The sequence below is a fragment of the Schistocerca americana genome, chromosome 5 (assembly GCF_021461395.2).
Source record: "Schistocerca americana isolate TAMUIC-IGC-003095 chromosome 5, iqSchAmer2.1, whole genome shotgun sequence".
Classification (NCBI taxonomy): domain Eukaryota; kingdom Metazoa; phylum Arthropoda; class Insecta; order Orthoptera; family Acrididae; genus Schistocerca; species Schistocerca americana.
In genome coordinates this window covers 468419553-468441374 of record NC_060123.1, presented here as the reverse complement: position 1 = coordinate 468441374, position 21822 = coordinate 468419553, and the positions used below count along the sequence as shown (strand labels likewise).

At 43.0% G+C, this 21822-nt stretch overlaps 1 protein-coding gene across 1 annotated transcript; it reads left to right on the top strand.

Annotated features, from left to right (window-relative positions):
• The first annotated feature begins 2400 nt into the window (after positions 1-2400).
• On the top strand, positions 2401-19250 carry LOC124616449 (ejaculatory bulb-specific protein 3-like). The gene is made up of 3 exons (XM_047144758.1): positions 2401-2596; positions 8699-8903; positions 19046-19250. The coding sequence occupies exons 1-3, from the start codon at positions 2401-2403 to the stop codon at positions 19248-19250; spliced, it is 606 nt and encodes a 201-aa protein (XP_047000714.1).
• Positions 19251-21822: the final 2572 nt, after the last annotated feature.

Below are 21822 nucleotides of genomic sequence, written 5' to 3'. Positions count from 1 at the left end.
AAGACCTATTACATGCACCAAACGCAAATACTTTGCGATCCTATTTTTCACCGCAACCCATAAGGATTCCTTGCAGTGGTTTGCCAAATATCGAAATATCACAATAACTATGATCACGATAGGCAGTTCATCACGAAGCTGACGAATTAACCAATAAGACGCGCGTGAATCAGAGTTCGACTAAGATTGCAGATTGGCCGGCTTCCACGACTTGCGAGGTCGTTCTGGCATTATCGGCACCTGATGCGCTCAGCACTCGTTGGCAACTGCGCTTCCTTCGACGCACTCCGTACTTAACTGCCAAATGGCGTCACCAATTTCAAACGCACTGTAGACATTTCCAATCGCAAATAAAGCGACTGTATATAAGCCTCCGTAGGAGCGCAAATCTTTTTGTGGTCCTTACGCGAAATGACGTTGACGACAGCAGAATCGCTCTGCAGTCAGCCTAAAATGCCGGTTGTCTAAATTTTCTCAATTGTGCTCCTCGAAAAGAAGGCCGCCCTTCATAAAGTGGTTCAAATTTGAGTTCCCGAAGCGTCTCCGCAATACTTGCGTGTTGTTCGAATCCCTCGGTAACAAATCTAGCAGCCTGCCTCTGAACTGCTTCGATGTTTTCCTTTAATCCGGCCTGGTCTTTGTTCCAAACGGTCGAACAAATCTCAGCAACGAGCTAGCACTTAGCAGCCCCGTCAGTCAAACAAATCAGTAACAGCTTGCACTGTATGTGCTTGACCATTGTCCTGCAAAATGATTGTCAGGTCCTGCAGAAAGTGTCATCACCTCCGTCTCCAAGCTTGTGTTCCAACAATGAACGGCAGAGAGACAGAAGTGATGACACTGACCATCATTTTGCAGGACAATGCTCAAGCACGTACAGTGCAAGCTGTTGATGATTTGTTTGACGGATGGGGCTACTAAGTGCTATACCACCTACTGCACTCCCATGACTTAAGCCCTCGTGAGTTCAACTCGATTTATAAACTGAAGGAAACACTTCACGGCACTCGCTTCAGAACTGGTACAAATTTCTCTGGCAATAGACAACGCCGCTCGAACTGGCAACACAACTGGCACTGCTAAGAGTATCCTACGACTTCCACATCGCTGGCAATGGGCTATACACAATGCTGGTGACTACTTTGAAAGTCAGTAAAACATTGAAACACGCATCTGTTTTGTACGAGCTGTAAATAAATAGTTGAAACTATTAAAGTTCACACCCTCGTACAAGTCGTATGCATGTAGTACTAAAAGCTCTAAGGAGAAACAAAAGTAAGACACGAGTATATTGCTATAGTACTTGTATGTGGAGATTAATGCAACCCTCGCACATTTGGGAACTGCTGCCATTCATGACACCAACAAGCAAGTGTGTCCATGGTATTTCGTATCCCCCTACAGTCACTCAACGACGACATTCTGTGACTTAAGAAAACTTCGAGCCACTCACCTACCTGGGAACATTTTCAGTATGCTTATACCGTCGTTAGCAGTCGGTAGGATAGCACAGTATCAAATACTTTACAGAAATCTACGAATATGGTATCCGCCTGCTGAACTTCATCCGTGGTTCGGGTACCTTTTCTTCAAAAATGTTCAAATGTGTGTGAAATCTTATGGGACTTAGCTGCTAAGGTCATCAGTCCCTAAGCTTACACACTATTTAACCTAAATTATCCTAAGGACAAACATCCATGCCCGAGTGAGGACTCGAACCTCCGCCGGGACCAGCCGCACAGTCCATGACTGCAGCGCCTTAGCCGGCCGGAGTGGCCGAGCGGTTCTAGGCGCTTCAGTTTGCAACCGCGCGACCGCTAGGTCGCCGGTTCAAATCCTGCCTCGGGCATGGATGTGTGTGATGTCCATAGGCTAGTTAGGTTTAATTAGTTCTAAGTTCTAGGGGACTGATGACCTCAGATGTTAAGTCCTATAGTGCTCAGAGCCATTTGAACCATTTTTTTTGCAGCGCCTAAGACCGCTCGGCTAATCCCGCACGGCCACCTTTTCTTCCTCCCCCATTCCCACTGTAAATTCAGTCAGGATGTATGAGTTCTAAGAGGACTCCAAGAGGACAGCTGTCGTAGAGATTGATGGTCCCGCCGCTGCCTCAAGTAGGTAAGGACGGATCCATCAGGCTCAGGGAGTAACCCCAGATCCCTACGTGATGGTGGAAACATCGCACGGCCGCATCCGTGCCCTCACCTGGCGCTACAGGAGCCTGCAAATTGCTAGCCGGATAGATCGGCAAATGGCGCCGGCCGCTCACAAAGGGACGGCCAACAAACGGGAAATATGGCGGTGTCAGTGACCGGGCAAAAGCTGGCGGAGCGAAGCGAGCTATAAGAACGGCGACCGGCCGGCCTGGGGTACACTCGGACACACAGGCCCGCGGTCGTCATGCACGGGACGCGCTATGTGGCCTTGCCCGCGCAACTCGTACTGTCAGAGGACGCGGCGCCCTACTCCAGCAAGTATGACAGCGTCGACCTGGACAAGGTGCTGGCCAGCGAACGACTCCTCAACAGCTACTTCCAGTGCCTCATGGCCGACACAGAAGAGGGCTGCACGGCACACGCCAAGTACCTCAAGATGAGTACTTTTCTACCCTTTCTGTCTGCTGAAAGAGATTGCAGACTATAGTAGTGATGGAAAAAGAGGACGCTGGTGTCAGCAAAGCTCTCCTGTAAACTCTTTTATAACATATTTATGGCCGGCCTGGATGTCCGAGCGGTTCTAGGTGCTACGGTCGCAGGTTCGAATCCTGCCTCGGGCATGGATGCGTGTCATGTCTTTAGGTTTGTTACAATTAAGTAATTCTAAGTTCTAGGGGACTGATGACCTCAGAAGTTAAGTCCCATAGCGCTCAGAGCCATTTGAACCATTTTTGAACATACACCACCGGCCATTAAAACTGCTACACCAAGAAGAAATGCAGATAAACGGGTATTCATTGAACAAATATATTATACTAGAACTGACATGTGATTACATTTTCACGCAATTTGGGTGCATAGATCCTGAGAAATCAGTACCCAGAACAACCACCTCTGGCCGTAATAACGGCCTTGATGCGCCTGGGCATTGAGTCAAACAGAGTTCGGATGGCGTGTACAGGTACAGCTGCCCATGCAGCTTAAACACGATACCACAGTTCATCAACAGTAGTGACTTGCGTATTCTGACGAGCCAGTTGCTCGGCCACCATTGACCAGACGTTTTCAACTGGTGAGAGATCTGGATAATGTGATGGCCAGGGCAGCAGTTGAACATTTTCTGTATCTAGAAAGGCCCGTACAGGACCTGCAACACGCGATCGTGCATTATCCTGCTGAAATGTAGGGTTTCGCAGGGATCGAATGAAGGGTAGAGCCACGGGTCGTAACACATCTGAAATGTAACGTCGACTGTTTAATGTGCCGTCAATGCGAACAAGAGGTGACCGAGACGTGCAACCAATGGAACCACATTCCATCACGCCGGGTGATACGCCAGTATCCCGATGACGAATAGACGCTTCCAATGTGCGCTCACAGCGATATCACCAAAAATGAATGCGACTATCATGATGCTGTAAATAGAACCTGGATTCATCCGAAAAAATGACGTTATGCCATTCGTGCACCCATGTTCATCGTTGAGTACACCATCTCAGGCGCTCCTGTCTGTGATGCAGGGTCAAGGGTAACCGCAGCCATGGTCTCCGAGCTGATAGTCCATGCTGTTGCAAACGTCGTCGAACTGTTCGTGCAGATGGTTGTTGTCTTGCAAACATCCCCATCTGTTGACTCGGGGATCGAGACGTGGCTGCACGATCCGTTACAGCCATCCGGATAACATGCCTGTCATGTCGACTTCTAGTGATACGAGGCCGCTGGGATCCAGCACGGCGTTCCCTATTACCCTCCTAAACTTACCGATTCCATATTCTGCTAACAGTCGTTGGATCTCGACCAATACGAGCAGCAATGTTGCGATACGATAAACCGCAATCGCGATAGGCTACAATCCGACCTGCATCAAAGTCGGAAACGTGATCCTACGCATTTCTCCTCCTTACACGAGGCATCACAACAACGTTTCACGAGACAACGCCGGTCAACTGCTGTTTGTGTATGAGAAATCTGTTGGAAACTTTCCTCATGTCAGTACGTTGTAGGTGCTGCCACCGGCGCTAACCTTGTGTGAATGCTGTGTGAAAGATGATCATTTGCATATCACAGCATCTTCTTCCTGTTGGTTAAATTTCGCTTCTGTAGCACGTCACCTTCGTGGTGCAGCAATTTTAATGGCCAGTAGTCTATTTATGGATTCTTCCGTCTCTTTTTGATAGAAAACTTCGATAGCTGACTTTGAGGTGCTAATAAGCTGCGAATTTGGTCCCCCTGATTTGTTTATTGCGATATGGTTTTCGGAGTATTGTGCCAGTGTCAGTAGACAACTGACTAGTACCCACAAGAGACACTAGTATGCCGGAAACCAAATGTTAAATGCAAACACAGAACATCTGATGACTATATAAGTTGAGAAATATGAAACAGACCCCTCATCACTCGTTTTGTTCCAAAACATGTTAAATTACTTTGTTGCATTACAATTTATAGGGTAGGCAGTAGAGCGCAGTACGTAACGAGAACACACTACTGTACAGGCATCGAAGTGTATCCTGGTTAGGATGGGTGAGGATGGGCGGCGGAAGGCAGTTTCGTCAGATAGGAGAGTTAAATAAACTAAATTACAGTACGTTCTAGATATTCGAGACACGGAAGGCTCGCTTTGTCCAGATTGAGAGTCCGTCCACCAATCTGGGTTCGACGTAGCTGTTAGAGAAATAGAGGGGGGAGGAGGAAGGAAGACGGGCTGGTTTACATTTAAATGAGCTGGTCCAGAGAACTGGAAGACCAAAGGGACAGAGACAGACGGCAAAAATATTTCTGCTCTGTCGCAAAGCCATGTCCCAGGAGAGAGCCCAGACTGTGCTCCGCACTCCAAGTCGTGGCCAGCAACCGCGACGTGACTCCCCCGCCTCCTATTCGCTGTCTATGGACAGATGTCACTGGTTTTGTCAGGAGTACAGGAAACGGTGACGTGATGCTAACGCCACGGTTCTCCCATACGTGTAAGCACTGCGGGAGCTCATAATCGTCGCTTGGTTGAAAGGCATATGGAATATAATTCAGAAGAAAATACAAATCCTAAAGTACTCCCATATTTTCAGACTTACTATACATTATATTACAATACACGAGGGTTGGAACTTTTATAGTGGCAACCATTTATTTACAGTGCGTACAAAATAGACACGTGTTTCAAAGTTTTACTGACATTCAAAGTAGTCGCCAGCGTTTTGTATAACCCGTTGCCAGCGATGTGGAAGTCGTAGGATCCTCATAGCAGTGCCAGTTGTGTTGACAGTTCGAGCGGAGCGGTCTATTGCCCGACGAATATGTAGCAATTTTGAAGCGAATAGCGTGAAGTGTTTCCTTCCGTTTAGGAACCGAGCTAAACTCACGAGGGCGTAAGTCAGGGGAGTGCAGTAGGTGGTATAGCACTTAGCAGCCCCATCACTCAAACAAATCAGTAACATTTTGCACTGTACGTGTTTGAGCATTGTCCTGCAAAATGATTGTCAGGTCCCGCAGAAAGTTCATCACTTCCGTCTCCAAGCTTATCGTAGGTTGTGCTCCAAACCTGAACAGCATGTAAACAGAAGTGACGACACTTTCAGCAGGACAATGTTCAAGCACGTACAGTGCAAGCTGTTACTGATTTGATTTACTGATGGGGCTGCTAAGTGCTATACCACTTACTTCATTCCCCTGACTTAAGCCCTCGCAACTTCAACTCGATTTATGAACTGCATTCACGGCATTTGCTTAAGAACTGCTACAAATTCGTCGGGCAACAGACCTCGCCCCTCGAACTGTCAACACAACTGTCGCTGCTAAGGCTATCCTACGACTTCCACATCGCTGGTGACTACTTTGAAGGTCAGTAAAACATTGAAACACGTATCCATTTTGTACGAGCTGTAAATAAATTGTTGCCACTATTAAACCCTCGTACAAGTTGTATGCTGTAAGAAGAAACCAAAGTAAAGAACGAGTATATTGTTATAGCACTTGTTTGTGTAGATTAATGCAGTCATTTGGATTGAGGTCTGAGTGTGCCTGGATGACTGGATCATATAAAGCTTAAGAGTGGGCGTGTGCTGAGCTGTAACTGATCATTTAGACCTAGGTGGGGATTTTGAGCTCAATGCTCATTTATCTCAATTGTTTATAATGGTTTTTATGTTATTATTGTTGGTTGCATATAGCACTTTCGTGTTGACTCTATGTCTATGACCTTTCTTTATTATATGCTGAGCAAAAGTTTACTAGTTTATGTAAACAAACTTTAGACGTTTACTTTGAAGACCCCAACTGTTTGTTATACGTGGAATGTATTCACTGTTTCGAATATGGACAACCATCAGCTGTGTAATGAAATGACGACAGTGAAAAATTTGCCACTTACCACGGGAGGTCGCCTATCTATTAGGCTACCCGAGTACGACTCACGATCAGACCCAAACATTCATAAGCTGTCAACCATGTGTTTACAACCTGTACTCGTACATCCATTGTGTATAAGGGAGACATATCGTATTTATCCGCCGACACTGCGCAAGCAACTTTCAATGAAAATGACTCCCCTGCACGGGAATATACATAGTGGATGTATGAGTACAGGTTGCAGGTACATGGCTGGCGACATGTGAAAGTTTGGTTCTGGCCGTGAGTCGGATAGCCTAAGGGTACCTCTACCGATCACGATAAGCGGAAAATCCGGGTTCTGGTCCGGTACAAACTTTTGCTGTCATCATTCCATTAAACAGCTGATGGTTATCCATATTCGTAACAGCGAATACATTTAATGAACGACTGCAGTCGCCGACATACCTGTCCCTCTGGAACTTTTTATTGCCCTTGGGAACAACACAGGCACTGAAATTTTACATCCTACCTTTTCTTATCTTGTGAGTATACTCGGTGATCATCTGTTTTGCTCTGTTTGCATATTTCAAACGAATGCGACGATTCTCGCCTTTAACTTCCAAAGCTTACGTTTGACAGTCATACAGAAAAACATTTCCATATGCACGTCTTTTAGATTGGTTGGTTGGTTTGGGTTGGTTGGTTGGTTGGTTGGTTTTTGGGCAAAGAGACCAAACAGCGAGGTCATCGGTCTCATCGGATTAGGGAAGGACAGGGAAGGAAGTCGGCCGTGCCCTTTCAGAGGAACCATCCCGGCATTTGCCTGGAGCGATTTAGGGAAATCACGGAAAACCTAAATCAGGACGGCCGGACGCTGGATTGAACCGTCGTCCTCCTGAATGCCAGTCCAGTGTCTAACCACTGCACCACCTCGCTCGGTCACGCCTTTTAGGAATCCACAAAGTGAGACAGTAATACCGAAAATATTCACCATTCATCATTCGTGGCATTAATCTTCATTTTATTTCTCAAGTGAACATTCAGTACATTGGGAATGTTTCCTTTTAACGACTGAATACTTTGTTGCCTTATTGTCACTGCGTGACACAATTTCTGAAAGTACTGACCTTATCGTAGCCACGAATGATGAAAGGTGAATACTTTCGGTATCATTATCTCAATCTGTGGATGGCGAAGAGAGGAACACCAATACAGCGTGTGACTCTTATTTGGGGAGAACTCAGGTGATTTAACTTTCCGTAGCTTCCGTAAGTACCTGCAGGAAGATGATGGGATGATTCCTTCAAAATGAAAAACACAGTATTCAGTCTGAGATACAAGTCAACAAAATGCAAAATTGTAACTTCCTTTCCTCAACAAGAGACTCCTATCCGATTTGATCTTTTTATTATATTTTTCTGAATCTTATCATCGATGTCATAAAAGTTCCACCAGTACAAAAGAACAAAACGTAATCTGAAGCTAGTTATAAAGACCTCCAAAGCAATTTTATTGTCTTAAATAAATTAATTCCGAGTACTGTGTAAGAAAATTTTCTCCGGGTCAATTTTTTAACGTACAGAGATTTCGTGTAGTAGCTTAATACAAACTGACCACATCGTTATGAGAAAATGTGTTTTTGAATATATGTGACAGCTACATAACAAACTCAATAAAAGGTTTCGTATGTAATGACATGTGAATAAAAATTAAAATGTGAATCGTGTTCTAACTCGGAATATATACCGTAAAACCGTTATTAATGCTTGGCCTCGTGTGAACTACTGAAATCAATTTTTTAACTATTTACTGTTCCTCGTGAAAATCATTTCATAAAACAAAGGAAACAAATATGAAATTGTAACAGGATACCAGGGATTCGACTTATTGCCCAACACCACCGTTTTCTATTTTTGGTCTTGTAAACTGAACTCTAAACTACAAAAGGGGAGACTGCATTAGCAGTAACCAAGCAGAGTCCAGTGTAATAACTATAAGTGTATCGCAGCGAGAAAATAACTGCAGGCAAAGGTATGAATCAATGTGACAAACTTGTAAAGCCTTCAAAAGCTAAAAGCAAATTATTAACGATTAATAGCATTGAAGACTCTAATCGATACTGTGGGAAATTAAGCGAAGCTTAGCTATTTTCTCAATGTAGAAGACTACCAGTTTTCACACTAAAAATTTATAGTCTCTTTGGTACTTTTCTTTCACAGAAGTGATCCCGGACGCGCTGTCAAACGGGTGCAGCCGCTGTCACCCCAACCAGCGTGAGGGAGCCGAAAAGGTGATCAGGTTCCTCATGAAGGATAAGCCGTTCATGTGGAACAAACTGGAGGTCAAGTACGATCCTGAGGGCGTGTACAGGAAGAAGTACCAGAAGGAGTACGACACGGCCAAAGGAGAGGAAAACATAGAACCGTACTCGAGCATATACGACAACCTCAACATGGACGAGGTGCTAGACGGCGATGCCACTCTTCAATCAGAAGCTCTACTGACTACTGTAGTGACGAGAGAGGCAGAAATCTGCCCCGGGGTCTGCGCTCCAATACCGTCCACAAGGATTCAATAATGTTCAGGTCCGGGGGTGTGCTGGCCAAGGAAGACGCTGCAATTCAGTTGCATGCTCCTCATACCACAATTGTACTGTCCTTGCTGTGTGAATGAGTGCATTATCGTCCTGAAATATGGCATCATTGCTAGGAAACAACATTTGAATCATGGGATGCCCCTGACCACTTAAAATGTTCACATAATCGTTGGATGTAACACGGTATTTGAGCGTAATGATGGGACTAGCATATGATATGACAGCCCACACCACCACATTTCCACCTCCACGCTTAACCATTGGAATCAAGCAATCGGGATTGTAGGCTTCTTGTAGCGTTCTCCAGACGTAACCCGGCCCGATTTTGGAAATAACGAAAAAATTGACTCGTCAGACCATATGGCGTGTTTCCACTGATCAGCCGTCCAGGATTTTGGCTCATGAGGCCATGTTTTACGCTTCTTTGCGTTGGTTGTTATTACTAATTGTTTCGGCATAGCAGTTCGTCCATGAATATTCGCTTTATGGAGTTCTCGGCGGACAGTGTCGACAGGAAGGAGAGGGCTATTGAGCTCTGCAGTCACGTTAGCCGCTGTAGTTTTCTGTTGTTTTGACACAATTCATGATAGCATACGACAATCTCTGTCATATAGTTTTGATTTGCGCCCACTATTACCTTTATACTTTGATGTCTTTCCATGGTTTGTGTAGGCTGTCATGGTTGTTGAAACAGTTGCTCTAGGAATATTCAGTAAGTTGGCTGTCTTGGTTACTGATGCTGCAGCTAATCGGGTTCCCAGAATATACCCTCTTAGGAAATCAGTTACGTCTTCCATTACACGTCGTCCTCGGCATCTGAATGCAAGTACGAAGTGTGCACTACTCATAAACGACCTGCACTGATGTCTAGTCCGTACTGAACACGCACAGTCCAGTGCAACACGTGTCCTACCCGCAGGTTATTGACCTTCAAACACAACTATCCCATTACTTCCACTGTTCATATTATTTTGCCTATCCCCTGTATGTCAGTGCCCCGATGCGATTCGGTAGTATGTTATTAATAGCTGGATGACGTCATAAAAATAGAACGTCGAATCCTGTTAGCGTTAAGGAAGCGTGACGGGATCGATGAAGTTCACCGTATACGTATATGGAGCTGCACACGCACTGGCCGCAGCATTCTGGGAGTTGATGCCAGATAGTGTTAATGGCTAGTGATTCGGAACTCGCTGGCTCGATTCCAGGCAACGAAGTCAGACTTTACTGTGGTGGAAAAGTCTATAAAGTTGTTCATTTAGCCCCGTGAGACCAATTGAGAAGCTGGTTGCCACGCAAGCCATCAGCGTGCCGTCGAATCGAAGGACTTGTAAGAGGCTGTCATATGACTTTATATACACTACCTGAGAAAAGAAGTTAATTTCCCCGAAGGGGAGGAGGAAACGAAACGAATCTCCACGAGCTGAGAAGATATGAGATGTTGTTTTAGTGATTACCATATAGCTTCATATTTACAAAGAAATTGCCAGTACAAGCACACTTATCAGTACTGCGTTGATTCTCAGCTGTCCAGGATTCAATACACTGATTCCTGAGGCAAACGGGCGCATAGCTGTTGTAACTGGTCCTTGATGTCCTCGATATTGGCATGAAGGCGGAGTTGACGTCCAAGCTGGCTCCTCAAATATTCTTTCGCGGAGAGATCTGGATCCTTGCTGGCCATCGGGATCCTTTATCATTACACAGACAATTCAAAGACATACGTTTTGAAAAATGGCACCACGATACTATCAAATGAGACGTAACACGTGAGGACGTAGAAAGTCCATACATACAGTTATTCCGTGTGATTTCCCTCGGTCTTTACCAGCTATGACCTGGAAACATACCAGATAGCTTCTCACATCTTTATCGCAGAAGTAACATCGTTGTGCCTCTCCACGACATTGAAAGATAGGGACTTCTTCCCAAAACTACACCATACTCGTTGATGATTGTCGTCGAGAGCAATTCTGAGCTGCGGTTCATATTTAAATACAATGCAACTCCTTTGTTTAACAGTCCATGCATCCCTCTCGAGGCCCCACGCCAAATGCGGCCGTTTGTGTTGTATTGTTAGAGGCAGCCTTCGACCATAGATGCTAGTAGACTGGCCTTGCTGTACAGAAGCTATAGGGCTGGTGTGGCTCCAACATAAACCACGTGACTATTGGCAAAACGTGACGGGATTTGAGATCAGCGGTCTGCCATCCTATGTTGTATTTTCCCACATTTCTCAGTTGACTGCCAAACGTTTCCAACAAAAATTACTTTTTTATTTGCGAAAAATTATGTCAGAACTACATTTGACCTGGATTTGTTCACAGTACCATTTATAAAATCTAACAAATACATCGAACGCCCCTCTGGTGGGCAGCGGAAGGAAATTACTATAAACTATCAATTAAAGTAAAATGTCGTTAAAATTCTTTTAAACCGTAAGAGTGGGCTTGTGTCGAAACTTTAAATATTGGATTCGGCGCGTTTTGAGCTCTAGTCACTTATAAAAGAAAATGGGATATGTGAATTATGTCAACTATAGGGGCCACAATTATCGACTTTAGGAGCAGGTCCATTTTACAGTATCAATTTTAGGTGCACTTCAAAGGTTCAGTTCCTACTATTTCTACAAAAGTTTAAACTATCAGTTTAAAAAAGAATGATATTTTAGATGAAAGGTGAAACTTTGAAGTTTCAGAAAATAATTTTGGAGCCTACATTTATTTAATAGTATTAGAAGGTAGAAAAAGATTCTCTTCATGTGTCGACTATAGGTGCTCTTACCTTATTATAATCTCACTTGTATATACAAAAAGGCGCGTATGTGCAGATGGCTTGAAGTTTTTCCGTTTAAGGGCCTGTATCCAAAGCTGCCTTCGGTTTTCATCCTTAGGGAACCTAGGAGCAGGGACGAGAAACAGTTATACCTACTTCTGTAACCGAATTATCACAGATACTTCCCAAAATGTAATATGAGCTGACTTTACAGGCATCACTTTCAACACTTTAATTTACGTGATACTCTATTTCAAGTGTAAAAAACTTATGAAATTCACTTCAGCAGATTTCAATAAACGCGTCTGCACTATCATAGAAACACACGTGAAATGTAATGCCATTTCCCCCGACAAAACGCTGAGTACAGCCATAAGCACAACACGAAACAACCATGTTTTGCCAAAATTTACGTGACTTTAGCCCAGAGATGTTGGAGCCACGTAAATGACGTCAGGGCCAGTCTATTATATTTATGGTCGAAGGAGGCAGCCTACAAATGAGATGGTAATTTCCTGGTCCGGTTACTGCTAGTGTCTGGTCAATAGTGGGGAACGACACATGATGTTGCAGGGAGAGTGTTACTTGTTCTCGGATAGCAGGCGCGGATGTAAAGGGGTTACGAAGTGCTTAGTACACGCTACTGTGATCCTATCAGACGTGGCCTACTGGAACCTTGATGACGAATATACCTTGCCTCACGATCCCATGCAGTTCAGCATCATGCTACTGTCCAAACAAACGCCTCGCAAACCTGATTATTGCACTGTGCCTCCAACTTGTCAAATGCAGATCCAAATAAAAGTCCCTTGCAGTCTTAACTAGTATGGTTGTTTTACGAAGAAGTCAGTTTATTTGCGGTTCAAGAAGTTGCCAAATAAGTTGATGACGAATATACCTTGCCTCACGATCCCATGCAGTGCAACATCATGCTGTTGTCCAAACAAACACCTCGCAAACCTGGTTATTGCACTGTGCCTTCAACTTGTCAAATGTAGATCCCGATAAAAGTCCCTTGCAGTCTTAACCAGTATGGTTGTTTTACGAAGAAGTCCGTTTATTTGCGTTTCAAGATGTTGCCAGATGTATGACTGTCATTGTCACGTCGGGGTAACACTTGGTACTTACGACTGTTTTTTTACAAGAATAAGTACATGTTCCCTAATGTTTCTATCGAAACTGAGGGGTTTCTAGAACTAATCTTCCCTCTGCAGTGGAATGTACGCTGGTTTGAACTTTCAAGGAGATAAAAATGTTGTTTTGAAACAAGACACAAACCAAGAGCCTCACATTTTACGTGCTTTTACCGGCTCAGCTGTGCAAGTTCTGTTCGTGATCAGCCCTCACAGCTTTACTCCTGTTGGTGCCTGTATCATATTTCACTGAATATTTCGAATGTTTCTACCCTGAACATAGTGAATTGATCGCAGGATGAATCGCTCGCACCAAACTAAGACTCATTGAGACGAAGTGGCATATTAATTGCTTATTTCCTTCCAAATAGCGCCCTTTATGATGGTCTAAGTTCCCTCTGAAGTTCTTGCTGCTGAATTACAAATGAGAAAGACATGAAGTTTGCTTTATTTCACACTACGTCTTTATCAGTTCATTAATATCGTAAACAATCTTAAAAATCTTCAGTGTTTGAACCATGGACAGCAGCGCTCCAAATAAGGAATGCCAAATGTAAGGTTGTAACTTTAGCCGTTACTCTATTGCTTTAGCAGTGCGATAATCCTTTAACTACTTCGGTTCACAGCGGTAATTACAGATGCGCTGACGAATGGATGCAGCCGGTGCAGTGAAAAGCAGCAAGTGAGCTTTGTAAAAATATCCTGGTTCCTCATTAATCGGAGGCCCACCTTTTGGAGCTTCTTGGAAGCCAAATATGACCCTGAAGGCACATATAGGATGAGGTATCAGATTGCTTATGAGAAGATCAAGAAAGTACGACAAAGTCAATCTGGACGAGGTGTTGGCCAGCGAGCGACTTCTGAACAGCTATTTCCAGTGCCTCATGTCCGACACAGAAGAGCGCCGCACAGATGACGCCAAGTACCTCAAGGGTGAGTAACCATGGCAGGTTCATAGTGTTCCTCTACTGGGTTAAGACAGCTGTGGTGTGCTTACTGTAAGACCTTCGGTACACACAACATCAGATTATTTGACTTGTCGCTCTATCGAAGTAGGCGAGTGTCAGCAATATTTCTCGTGGTCTTATTCTGGTGTGTTTACCTTCTGCCGTTAGGTCAGATGATAGAAATGCCGCTTGCTTGCTTAGAGTAGCAGATTGACGGTCACCAACTTTAAACAGAACTTGATTAATTTTCACACACATTTATTAAAATAATAAGAAGCATAAAATTACTTAACTTGATTCTGGATGCTATTTACAATTAACAATCTGAAGTTCCTTTGGTCTTGGTACGTTAATCTTATTCTCACATATCTCTGATACTTGACGAAAGTGTCTATACATATATCTTTATGGCCAAGTACAGGAATACGATAATCTTATTAGGCGCAGACTGAAACCTTACTATAGACTGGTACAGACAAATGCAGACTGGTATAGTCTAAGGCAGACAAATGCAGACTGACTAATTGGAGGTCTGTACACTTGTTATAATACCTCACGCGTTCAGGTATCACTGCGCAAATGGGATCCATGAGGAGAAAAGGTTCTACATTAGCAGCAATCTCATTGGCTGCGTTAGATATTAATACACGCATCGGCGGAAGCAGAATTTGGTCCGTCTCTAAGGCAGCGCCATCTTTTAGTGCAGAGACGGACGAGAGCTGCGCCTGCGCTGTTGTGCTTAGCGGGGCGCGCTCTAATGGGAAAGTTGTGTACGCGCTGACTACGCGGAACTATGTACACAACAACAGCAGTCTCAGCAATCACAGGGTCACATTCGGAAGGTATTAGATACTTGACCCTAATGCGAAAGTGTTCTAGATTTCACACTTTAGAAATTGCTGCCATCGGCAATGCAACGGCAGGTTATCACTGGATACTTGCTTCATGGTGTACCTGTGTTCCTCTAGTACTCCTGTAAACATTGGTCAGTTTTCCAAATACAAATCCTATCTCTGTAACTGAGTTAACATAGTAGTGGAACTTCGTAACAAATTAAAAGTGAATGATGTGAATGTATTTGACTTTCGTGAGCAATGCTCCACTATTCAGTCTACTGATGAAAATACCGGTAAGGGTTGAGTTCACTTTCCTTTACGGACGAGGAAATGAAGGTATGAGTAAGTGTAGAGCAGAAAGACAAGAGTGGCCTACTGGAGAACATCAAATGTTTGTCTGCTGCATCTTAACTACGCACTACACTTACATGCATGGTAATATGTTGTTCAATATTTAAGAATATCAGACTTACTCTTCCTTCTTCTTTTTTGAAAAGGATAAACTTTGTCTCTGAAGCCACAGTTCCCTCTCATTAGAACTAGTCTTCATCTCCATGCATGAGGAACATCCCTTCACAATCCCCACATTTTTAAATAGGATGTTCTTTATCGCCCCATGTATTCCTACCTAGTTTCACCCACTTTTCAAGGACCAGACAGCAACCTCTTCCTAGGAACCGGCGCCGAGTTTGAATTCTTACCACTAAAGAAAGGTCACTTGCCCTTTAGCTACCATCCTAAAAAATTTTTGCAAACCAAGCTCACCACCACTAACCTAAACCTCCAGGACGCAACCTCTTCCTAGGGGCTGCTGGTAAAAGGACTCAGCCCACACTAGGCTGATGGAGAGAGGAGGGAATGTACATTATTTATTTGGGGGCATTTTATTTAGGGATGGAGTATATGTATCACAGAGCACACGAACTGACAAGCCCCACAGCATACAAACCTGCAAACCACTCCTACATAACTCATTTATAAGGCTCTACACACACGCTTGCTAATTGTAGACCGTCAAAAATAGTTCATTGCACAGCCTACAGACATGCGATTCTCATAAATAATGCAATACATTTACGTCCAGATAGCCAAACAACTAGCAAATTGTCAAAATAATAATTCATCTAAAAGACTCTGCTTGCTAATCGTCGACTGTCGAAGTCATACACCAGCCTTTATTTAAACAATTAGAGGCAGCATGCTTTGTAACAGAATATCGTGTCTAATGAAGTGCCTAATGAGTTTGGATTTGCGCTGGCTTATAACGTTCAGTAATTCTTTCTTCTCAAATTCCTTGCGGGATCATCTTATGCCTTTTCCTGTTACGCCAGCTATTTCCTTTTACTCTCGTCTTGAATCATATTTCCCCAGTTTTGAGGAGCGCTTTCTCCGTTTTGCTAACGTCCAGGCTTTAGTTAGGTGCACTCCACACAAAGTTCTTTACAGATCTTTTCTTACTGCCGACACTGATGTTCTCGTTCAGCAGAAGGTTTGCTCTTGGCCAGTGACAGTCTCACAAGGGCTTACTTCCTCCAGTTTCTCGTTGCCAACTCTGCGCCCTCTTTTTTGTCTATAATCATGACTTTTGCCTTCTGGGTAGTTTAAGTTTTGGTATCTCTTGACTAAAGACCTTGATCTTTTTACTTAGTTGCTCCACTGAGTGTACCACTACTCCGCTGTCATCGGAAAATCTGGCGACGTGAATATACAATTAAATTTGATTCCAGCCGTCTTCCCTTTCATTTTTGTTATTGTCTCCTCGACGCAGATATAAAATAAATTAGGCGATAGGGGGCATCAATGTCTCACCCTCTTGAATTTTACCTCTTTCTTCCTATCGTTAATACGTAGCTCAGTAGTTTGAAGCTTGTATACAGTTAAAATTAGTCACCCCATCTCCCTAGTCAAGCCTTATTTTGAGTCAAGTCCTATTTTGGAAATTGCTATAAAAAGATGACTTCCAATCAACCACATCAAATGCCTTTTCTAATCAATCACCTTTCCAAATGTTTGCGTACGTAGCTTCCTTCGTTCCTTTTCATTATGTGAAATCAAATTAATCGACGGCAAAGTTCCAATCTATTGTCTCTTTAATCCTATCTTCAAATTACCATACTTAACATTTTTGACGCATGAGGCAGATCGCAAATGTTCTATAATTTGCAAAGCCCTTGTTGTTTGCGCTCTTGGGATACGTAATAGTTCTACTCTTCGAGAAGTCAGGTGGTATGATATCCTTTTCATATAATTTAGATTACCCCGTGAAGAATTTACTTTTAATGCTGTCGGTACGGTTTTGCAGGGATGTTGACTTATTTGATATTAACTTATTTAGTGCGACAAAAATTTATCCTTTGTTATGGATGATCTCTTATCGTTTTCCTCACTGAGTTTCTCGTGTTCAGGATACTCATTTAAACTTACAACTTCAGCTTCACTTTGCAGGTCTTCCGCATACATTTTCCTACTGTCACTTACATCTCCTTCGCCAAACAGAAGGTTCCTATTATGTTTCTCATTGCGTTACTCTTTGTTCTCTGTTTCTGCTGCAACGGTTTAACCTGGGAGTAAGTTTCATACTGCTTCCCATTTTTAAAATCGTCTTCTATTTCCCTGCTGATATTTCCACCCACTTTTTTTTTTACTAAACGGCACATTGTGGTAATCTTGTTTTTGATTATTTTATACTGATCAGGGCTCTTTTCTTCTCGTCTTTTCCTTCTGTCAAAGTGCCCCAGTATTTCTGGGGTCATCCAACATACTTAGGTTCCACCTTAATGATTTCTAATACAATTTCGGCTATATTTGTTACATTTGACTTGATGGCATCCCAACTGTTTTCTTCTTGTGAGGTTCTACTTTTGCATATTTGAATTACTGCCGAACCTCTGCATTTGTCAGTTTATGTATTACCCATTTATTTCGTTATTTCTGGTAGTGTTTCTTAAATTTGGCGTCGATATGGAAGAGATAGGAGACCCAGAATTAGAGTCGGAATTTGAAAGAGCTCTGGAAGACTTGAGATAAAAAAAAGCGAAGGGGATAACGTTCCATCGGAATTTCTAAAATCATTGCGGGAATTGAGAACGAAACTACAGTTCAAGTTAGGGGTGCAGGATCTACAAGATTAGAGACATATCATCATACCTTCGGAAAAGTATCAGCCACACGATTCGGAAGATACCAACAGCTCACAAGTGCTAGAACAATCGCCGTCAGCTTAACAGCTCACGCACCCAAGTTACAGACAAGAAGAATGTAAAGAAGAATGGAAAAGAAAACTGAAGATCTGTTAGAAGACGATGAAATAGGAAACGTAAAGGCACCAGAGAATCAGTCCGACCATTAGCTTAGAAGTGGAAGCAACACTGAAGAAAGCTGGAAACACGATCATAGGATTTGCCAAACTGGAAAAAGCGTTCGACAATGCGAAATGGTGCAAGATGTTTGAAATTCTGGGGAAGAAGAGTAATACGTGTTACGTACGAGAACCAAGAGCGAACAATTAAACTGGAGAACCTAGAGAAAACTCTTCAGATTGAATAGGGTGTAAGACAAGGATTGTGAACCAGTGGTCCAGGGGTACAAAAATAAAGAAAACGTGTAGCATCTACGACTGGTAATCAAAACGTTCTGTGTCCCAGGTTCAACCAACGCCACTGGTTAAATTTTGTACAGAAGTCATGAAAAATGACGACTGAAGACTACCATCATAAGAAGTCACTACCTAAGAGGAATAGTGAAGTATGTGGTGTTTTGTGAAATTAGTTATTTTAAAAATGTTTAGTCTGTTGTCAGGTATCATCAAAAAGTGTATTTATTGGCAATTTCTGTGCCTCATAGCATTTTTGTAATGTTACTGTTACTGAAATTAAGTGAAGATCGCTTTCTCAATTTGGAGCCAAGTCATTCGGTGGTTTCTCAGTAAATATCACAACACGTCTTTGGTTATTTCATATTACTGATTAAAATAAGCCTTTCTGCTTTATTGTGATTAAAAATTAAATAATTCATGATTCACTAATACGAAAAAAAAGCACTGAGCCGTGAACTGAATGTCATTCCATGAATGTTTTTTTGAAATAAATTAAAAGATAAAATAATGAAGCTATAATTCAAAAGGGGTGTATCGAATTATTAGTAATTTGCAATGTATCAAATGTAGTTGGTAACAGTTTCTATCGAGAACATTTATTACTTACAGTAAACATTGTGAAAGTTTGATAACGTTTCCAAATTTTGCGTGTGCTTATAACTATTTCCTTTACTGAAACCTCAGCTGCCATCCCAGGCGCTCTATGGAATGGATGCAGTCGCTGTCGCCAGAGGCAGCGACAGGGCGCCGAGAAGGTGATCAAGTTCCTAATGAAGAACAGACCGGACTTGTGGAGCCAACTGGAGGCCAAGTACGACCCGGAGGGCGTGTACAGCATAAAGTACGAGAAGGAGTACCAGATGGTGAAGGAGGAGCAGAGCGCCAGTGAGGAGAACACGTCTGCTCAAGGCAGCGAGCCCCACTCCAACAAGTCCGACAGCGCGAACGCCTCAACACCCGCTTCCAGCGCCTCATAGAAGACACAGGCGATCGCTACACTGCCGTGGCCAAGCATTTCAGGGTGAGACACACGTTGCATGCATTCTTTTCCGTACGAGATACAGAGCTCAATGGGTTCAAAACACTACGTGTATTCTCGTATCTAATAGATTAAGACATTCGGGCACAAGAGAAACATATCTCACATTTTTCCAGTACTCTTTATGTAGTATTTACCTCCGTACGGAACGTCTTTGTGGGTGTATTGAAGGTCTTGTTCGTGCTGAGAGTAAAAAGTGCCACGTAATGTACGCCTTATCATTAAAGGAATTGTAATTACTGCCATATTACTAGTAAAAGTAGGGTATGGGGCGTTTCGCACTGTCCTCTAACAAGTCCTGGCCTAATGTTAACTGAAATACATACAACAAAATTTGTTTGAGCAGTTAATTCTTATATTAGCTAGTGTTTAGTTTGTAACATTAACTATTTACGTTAGAAGAAGTGCATCTATTGTAAGGCTTGTAATTATTCAACACTGGACAATGGAGTGTGGGTTAATTTTTGTTATAGAGAAACTCAGCAGGAAAGTAATTCACAGTACTCAAATTCATCCCTAGCATTTTTTCCACTATTGTTTCGTCAAGGTCAAATGGAAACCTCTGTCCCATGAAATGGGATTGAAACGTGATACGTATGTTTCTCGACACATTCGTGTGCATCTTTCTACTTTAAGTCTCATGCAAAATCTACCTCTTTTCAAAGTTTAGTGCAGTAGTGCTGTTTTGCCTGCCAATTACAGCAAGTGAGTCCTGGTGGCCCAAAGAATTCCGTGAGAGCTGAGATTACTCAGTTTATGGGGTCTGCTCTTCCTCGTGTTCATCCTTCACTCTCTAGTCCATTTTGTGCTTCTCTTCTGTCATTAATTTTGTGAAGCGTTCGTGACCGACACTCCTACATAGCGAACCGTTTCTGTTAACATTTGTTGGAGGAAAGAAGGGAACTGATAGAAGTCATAGTGATGACATTTGTTGATGTAGAGAGAGTCTATGAAAGTTGGTCTGGTGAACATTAAGGGTTAACGAGTTAAAATGAAAGTGCTAATAACTATTGTCGTGTAGTAATTGTGTTGGTTCTGTAAAGAACAGTACACGAGAAACAAAATCAATATACCGTAATCAGAAAGCAAACAGTTTAAAGTTGAACTGGGTGTAAAGCGATTACAAAAATCAGACATTAAGAAACCGGAAACTTTCTGTTGCTAATTTTGACCAAATGCCATCTCCACATATGTAGTACGTATAAGATACAATTATGGTGTAACCAGTAATATAGGATTTACATTTAAGGTAAAATTATCATTTTTACTACCTTTAACTTCGTGATCGTACCTCGGCTTACGATTTTTCCAGAGGGCATTCCTGACACACTGATCACCTGCAGCCAGAGCCGATCACATCAGCGGGAAGGCCCCGAGAAGATCATCTGATTTCTCATCAAGAACAGACCCCCAGGGCGTGTACAGAACCCAATACCAGAGTGACTACCAAAGGGTGAAAGTCTAGGCAACACTTTCAATCACATCCTTCGACTACATGTGGTCCACAAAACAAATAAAAACATAAATCACAGTTTCCTTCCTGTAACATCTTTTTGTAGCACATTTACAAACAACGTTTCCACACAATAAATTATAAAACAGTATGTGATAGTAAATGTGAATCGTGATGCACGAAAAAGACTGCCGATCAGCATGAAGGAAGTTATTTATAGAGATAGAATTTATAGAAACTTTTATAGGTACACAGTTTATAGATGTATAACTCTTTCACCACAGAAGGATTTGTAGCGATTGACACTAGAAAGGAGCTTGAGATCTAATGTAGTTACCTATTTGCTCCATAGATCGTTTGAAATACTTATTGTATCGAAATGATGTGGAACGAGTCAGTTTACAGGATGTGGTTCTTGAGTTTCTCCCGGCGTATTTGATAATCAAAATATCCACGGGTGTACTGCCGGTCTACAGTGTCCAACGGGCACAATATTTTGGCGATCATACATGTCGGCGGCGGCTGATTTAAATACCCTCCATCCGCGGCGCGATCCTTCCGCCGTCCGCGCCCCGCGCCACGGTCCCGCGGTGGAACAGATTGCGACGGCATCTGAGATGACGTCGGAGTGATGGCTCTGTCCGCCGTGGTCGTCACAACTATACGTTTGCTCGCTTTACTCTTGATTAACCCAATCGCTGATTTCCAAGCCTTGATAAGATTATAGCCACAGTCACGGTTTATGAGGTCGTCATTGGTGCGAATTTCGATGGCCTCTCTAACAACGCTGTCCCAGTATCTCGACGTCTGTACCAGAATCCTCGTGCGCTCATACTCCATAGCGTGATTTTCCGACAAACAATGTTCAGCGACAGCCGACTTGCTCGAATACATCAATCGAGTGTGCCTCTGGTGTTCACGGCATCCATCCTCGACGGTACGCATCGTCTGACCAATATACGACTTGCC

Bases quoted from the DNA above. Each gene is read 5' to 3' on its own strand.
- LOC124616449 (XM_047144758.1), top strand. From the start codon at position 2,401: ATGCACGGGACGCGCTATGTGGCCTTGCCCGCGCAACTCGTACTGTCA. The intron at 2,597-8,698 runs GTACTTTTCTAC...TTTCTTTCACAG, and splicing joins CGCCAAGTACCTCAAGATGA to AAGTGATCCCGGACGCGCTG. The intron at 8,904-19,045 runs GTACTCGAGCAT...CTGAAACCTCAG, and splicing joins GGAGAGGAAAACATAGAACC to CTGCCATCCCAGGCGCTCTA.